At 46.1% G+C, this 5,932-nt stretch overlaps 1 protein-coding gene across 1 annotated transcript in view; it reads right to left on the bottom strand.

Annotated features, from left to right (window-relative positions):
- Nucleotides 1-492: 492 nt before the first annotated feature.
- The window catches only part of CASC3 (CASC3 exon junction complex subunit), a 22,058-nt gene continuing 16,618 nt past the window's right edge, over nucleotides 493-5,932 (bottom strand). The window contains 8 exon segments of the mRNA XM_007472077.1: nucleotides 493-516; nucleotides 701-823; nucleotides 1,440-1,654; nucleotides 1,908-2,006; nucleotides 2,248-2,362; nucleotides 2,656-2,720; nucleotides 4,060-4,745; nucleotides 5,481-5,657. Of these exon segments, the coding sequence (XP_007472139.1) occupies nucleotides 493-516; nucleotides 701-823; nucleotides 1,440-1,654; nucleotides 1,908-2,006; nucleotides 2,248-2,362; nucleotides 2,656-2,720; nucleotides 4,060-4,745; nucleotides 5,481-5,657 (1,504 nt within the window).

The raw sequence follows: 5,932 nt of genomic DNA, 5'->3' as shown, positions 1-5,932 counted from the left end.
AGAACCACCAAAGTGTTAGTGGACCTTTTGGGCATTTATAAGCTATTTCCAAAAAGCCACATTTCTAAATAATGTATATTAAAGTAATATCCCTAAAACAAAACAAAACAACGAAACCCCCCATGGTCTTTCTCCTCCACGACCTTTAGAATTGGCTCTGCTGTAACACCTCAAATTTAGATTCCCCCTTTCCTTAATAAGGAATATGCCCTCCTGCATTTTTTCCTTCCAGCTTCCCAAATAAAATGCTACCAAATTAACAGTGGTTTTTACTCAACCCTGCTCAGTGCATTCATAAAACAAAGAAACTGGCAAATTTTGGGACTCCTCTAAGCCTCCCCCTGAGATATCCCATGATTACAACTCAGAGCATTAATTAGGTGACTGTTAAGCAAGTAAGCGTAAGCATTAGTTTTAAGAATGTTCTGAGTCATATTAAGTTGTACACTTACTTTTATATGATGTTAGATTTAAAATATTCAGAAATTCATATTAACTGGAACCCCTGCTTACAACCTGCAATAAAGTTGGAATTTGTTATCAGGTCATTATTATTAAAAAAAAAAAAAAAAAACAAAACCATTTTCCATAGAAACACACCCAGAAAAGGAGGGAAATCTGAAGAAAAGGAAAGCCCACTGAGGTTGGATGTACCCTAAACATCCCTTGTTTAGAGCTCCTTCCCTAGGAGCTCTCATACCTCAGGTGGTGGGGGCTTGATGGTGACTGGCTGGGGAGTCCTCCGGGGTGGGGAGGGCTTTGGCTGCACCTGCTGCTGGGCGGGGTTATAGTAGGTCACTCCTCCATATACCTGCGATGGGGCCTGGGACCCCAATAAGCAAGGAGAAGAAAAAGGAATTAATTCATCCAAACTATGATAAACAGGAAACATTATTCAGGCACAAAAATAAGAGCACTGGCGAAATTTTAATTTTTTAAATCTCTAAGCTGCCCCCCTTTAAAATAATTATTCATTTCTGCCTTAATATGTCCTAATATGGTTCTTACTTCTTCAAAGTACTACCCAGCTTTCTCTAATTCCTACCATCAGCTGACAAATGGAAGAGACTGAGCTCAATGGTGACACTCCAGATACCACATGGTGTCAACCTTCTGGGAGTTAAACAGTACAGGGAGGGGTAGGGCTGGTAAGTAGAATACAGCTTCATTATGCAGTTGAATAAATAGCAGACATGCCCACCTAAGACATACTAAAATACTTGAATGAAACACCATTAAAGAAATGGAAGAGAATAAACAGATGATGGGCATCACATAAGCTGCATTTCTAGCTCCTGACCACCAAGAGGCGTCCTGACACCACATGCAAATCAGTGGTAATGAAATGTTCTCTCCAATTCCTTGAGCATTCTCCTCATACTATATTCCTGTCTGATTTAAAGGATGTGTACTTAGGAAAATCTCATTAGCCATCTCACCTGTGTGTTAGGATATAGATGAGGCGGTGGGGGGGGAGGCAGTGCCCCTGGAGCATAAGGGTAACTGGGGTTACCAAAGTTCATGACGCCTGGAGCAGAAAAGTAGGTAGGAGCAAGCAACTGCTGAGGTGGTGGCTGTCCTGGAGCCATGGACACTGGTGGGGGATAGAGGCCTGGATTGGGCAGAGGTGCCGGTGTCTGGTGGGGATGTAAACCTGGACAATAAGAAAACAAAAATTGAAGTAAAAGGTAACACCATTCCCATGGGATGGCCTGGCTGAACTGCTCACCACAAACTGCTCAGGATGGAAGTCCTCAGGATGGACCCAAGAGGAGTTTGTTGCCCAACGAGCCAAAGTGGCCAGCTTCATTAGCAAGCAGCACAGAGCTCAAGAGGATGGGGTTTGTGAAGCCCCCAACACATATCCTCACGTACTGGAAGCATACAAGCAGAGGCGCAAAGCTTACCTGGGTGGGGAAGGTGCATTTCTGGCTGCACAATCATGCCCTGAGGAGGCAGTGGGGCAGGGCTGTCACCATGGGTATAGATTGGTCCCTGGAACTGCACTGTAAGATATCACATTGGGACTCTCATAAACCCTCACTCTTCACATCACATGGACAAGTCTCCTTGTCCCCCAAGCCCTTTGAAAAGATGTTCTCATTTCCATGTGAAGAAAACAGCAACCACAGAATGTTTGTTAACCACAAGGAGAGGTCAGAAGGGAAATTCAGGAGGCAGGAGGCTGGTCTCTTAATTCACTTCACCCTGCCAAGAAAGATACTCCAACAATAAAAATAAACTCACATGGATCATAGTAATGTCCCTCCATGATACTGATGTGCACAGGAGGGGCAGGGGGCTCCGGCACAGGTCTTTGCCGTTGAGATGAATAGCGTTTGGCTCGCCCACCCTGGACACCCTGAAATAAAGAAAGAGGTCTGAGCAAGAAGACTTCCAAAAGGCTGACTCTCATATCATGTCCCACCCTCCTTTAGGTACTGCAAAACACTTACTTGGTACATGGCAGTGTTAAAAAAAAGTATTTGCAAAAAGAATTGAAAAACCAATGAAAAGCATCAAGATCTAAACCCAAACCCTGTACCCTACATTTCGGGAGATCCAAATTAAAAGGGAAACTGCGAAAACTGACTTAAACAGTGAATGAGCTGTGACATGCAACCCCCTACATGTGCCCCTTTCCCCCTTCTGTACCATTTCTTCCATCCGGTTAAACTGAGGTGGAGGTCCTGCTCCCATGTGTATGTGGTTGGGCATACCTGTAATACACCAAAAAAATCACTGCTGCAGAGCAGACAGATGTGAATGGGACTCAAGATACCATCAAGAAAGTGACAGGCTGAAGAATCCCAACATGGGGAATGGCTTTCTTCCTTTAAACTAACAAAATTCCTTTTAAACTATCTCTGCTTCCTGTCAACTCCAGCATTTGGAAATTTGTCCCCACTGCCTGCCACCTTAATATAGCAATAAAACCTCTGAACATGAAAAAAAAATTACTTCAGTAATGCAATTCAGAAAATGCAAGTTCAAAGTTTTCCCATCAAGTGTTTCCCTGAACAGAATCCCTGGGAGGTTATAATTAGCATATTACATTATCAAACATATTGAAAAATCTCAGCCCTGAAGTCTCTGAGCAACAACTAGAGAGGGGAGGATGTTCTACATCTACCTGATTATTCCTGGCCACAGAGTTCTGGGCTAGAAGTATAGGAAGAGATTCCCCTCTGGCTGAAGATGACTCAGGACAAAAGGGAATGTTCTAGAGACTGTCTTCCAATGGTAATAAGGCATTGGTAGGATAGTGTACTCCTCTATCCAAAGATCAACTCCAGGTCCAGTTTAGGCTACCCTGGTTTTTGGTGTTCAAAAATTATACACACCAGATAAGAATGCAGAAATTGCCAGTCCAAATGAGGATTTCCAATCTTTGAGTTTGATTTAGATTTCAGAAACTAAGGAGAAGATCCTCTAATCTATCTGACTGGAGGAAGAAAAAAAGGATTGGGGAGAGGGGTGGTAGATAGGTCCTAGTCACTAGCACTATGTTGTCTATCCACTAGTGGATATCCACTAGGCACATGTGGTTATTTAAATTTCAATTAATTAAAACTTCAGTTTCTCAGTCACTCTGGCCATATTACAAGTATTCAAAAGCACCATCAGTACAGAAAGTTCTACTGGGCAGCCTGGCTCTAGAAGACTGAGGAAATTAGAGAGGCTTTCCTTTCAAAAAGATTAGGAGATACTCATCCAAATTCAAATGCAGTTTCTGCCTTGAAACATTTAACCATTAGTTCAAATAATAAGAACACTGCCTTCTTCCATTTTTTCTACAGCGACTGGTAACGGATTCTGTACTCAGGAGCTCAGTATTGATGACTGATCAGTTAATAGTAAGCAAAGTAGTGGGGTAGTCTTGTGCAATAGATAAAACTGCTCTGAGGTTTTTGAATGAATATACCTATGAATCCATCTCTTTCTTGCAGTTAATGAAGATATTGTCAGACACCACATCCGTGAGAGACGTAAGTCCCATGCCCCTAAGTCCAATGATACAAAGGGGAAATAGCGAGTCACTATCCCTAAGGCACGTACCCCGAAGCTCACGTGACTGCAGGAATGAAGGCTGCCCTGGGCTCCAATTCTGTTCTGTTATATTTAGTTGTGCCACATCTTGTTCAAGTCCACCTGTAGAAGAATCCACTGGAGCCTCCCAGTTCCCAGTCTTAGCAGGCGGAGGAGGCGTAGTTTCTGGGACTGGAGGTGCTGGGGTCAGCCCTTCAGGTGGAGGGGGCACCTCCTCTGCAACCTTGACTGCATCTCCAGCTTTGACCCTGGTTCTTCTTGCCCGGGAATAGGATTTCTTCTCAATAGGCCTGTCAGGAGCTGGTGGTGCAGTGTCAGGAGCAGGATTTGGTATCTCTGGGGCTGCCTCTTCCTTCTCAGGACTGCCAAGCACTTGAGCATCTGCTTCCGGAGATGGATCCCTTACTGGAGTCTGCTCCAGGCGCCGTGACCGGTAACTAGTCTCATGTTTAACAGTCTCACCAGACCGGCCAGCATGCTGCCCGCCAGCTTCCACAGGCCTAAAACCAGCACAACCTTCCTTGAAGCCTCCAGATCGAGAGTAATTCCTGGCAGCAGACATGCGGCCAGTACCTACAGCATTCCTGTTGATAAATGTCCTTGGTGGTAAGGTGCCCCCAGGACCCTGGTGGCGATGGGACTTATTTGGCCGCTCCCCAATCCAGTTTGGATCTCTTTGTGGAGGACTCCCAAACCTGAACAAATGGAACAGAGAAATAACAAAAGGGACCACTAGAGACATAAACTGAGGGTCAGGGAGACTTCCTATATTCCTCACCCAATTACGGGCCAGAATAGCATTTTTTTTTAATAATAGTGTTTATTTATTTTTACTTGTTGACAAGTTTGCTTTATTTATTTATTTATGGCTGCGTTGGGTCTTCGTTTCTGTGCGAGGGCTTTCTCTACTTGTGGCAAGCGGGGGCCACTCTTCATCGCAATGCGCGGGCCTCCAACTATCGTGGCCTCTCTTGTTGCAGAGCACAGGCTCCAGATGCGCAGGCTCAGTAATTGTGGCTCACGGGCCCAGTTGCTCCGCGGCATGTGGGATCTTCCCAGACCAGGGCTGCGAACCCGTGTCCCCTGCATTGGCAGGCAGATTCTCAACCACTGCGCCACCAGGGAAGCCCCCAGAACAGCATTTTAAATAGCAGAGATTTGGGCTTCCCTGGTGGCGCAGTGGTTGAGAGTCCGCCTGCCAATGCAGGGGACACAAGTTCGTGCCCCAGTCTGCGAAGATCCCACATGCCGCGGAGCGGCTGGGCCCGTGAGCCATGGCTGCTGAGCCTGCACTTCTGGAGCCTGTGCTCCGCAATGGGAGAGGCCACAACAGTGAGAGGCCCGCGTACCGCAAAAAAAAAAAAAAGAAAAAACAAAGCAGAGATTTTCTCCTGTAAATATCAATAGTGTAGGCTCCAAAATTTCCTCACCTGGGTTTCCGGATTCTTCGGGGTTTGATGTCATCAGGATTGTGAGCTGAGCGGATGTCATAGCCATAAAGAGCAATGAGCTCCTGTCGGGACTTTGGAGCCTGTTCATCTTCCCGAAACTTGTCATGCTCCCAGCGACCCTCATCCTTCCACAGCTTTCGTTGACGTCCCTTAGGTCTAGTTGAAACCAGGGGGAAGTGTCTTAGGTTGGCAGATTCTGCCAAGTAAAGATGTTCATGGGGCTTCCCTGGTGACACAGTGGTTGAGAGTCCACCTGCTGATGCAGGGGACACGGGTTCGTGCCCCGGTCCGGGAAGATCCCACATGCCATGGAGCGGCTGGGCCCATGAGCCATGGCCACTGAGCCTGCGCGTCCGGAGCCTGTGCTCCAGAACGGGAGAGGCCACAACAGGGACAGGCCCGCATACCGCAAAAAAAAAAAAAAAAGATGT

Source organism: Lipotes vexillifer, unplaced genomic scaffold, assembly GCF_000442215.2.
Source record: "Lipotes vexillifer unplaced genomic scaffold, Lipotes_vexillifer_v1.1 scaffold591, whole genome shotgun sequence".
In the NCBI taxonomy this organism is placed as follows: domain Eukaryota; kingdom Metazoa; phylum Chordata; class Mammalia; order Artiodactyla; family Lipotidae; genus Lipotes; species Lipotes vexillifer.
The sequence above is the reverse complement of the archived record's forward strand: the minus strand, read 5'-3'. Positions and strand labels throughout refer to the sequence as shown.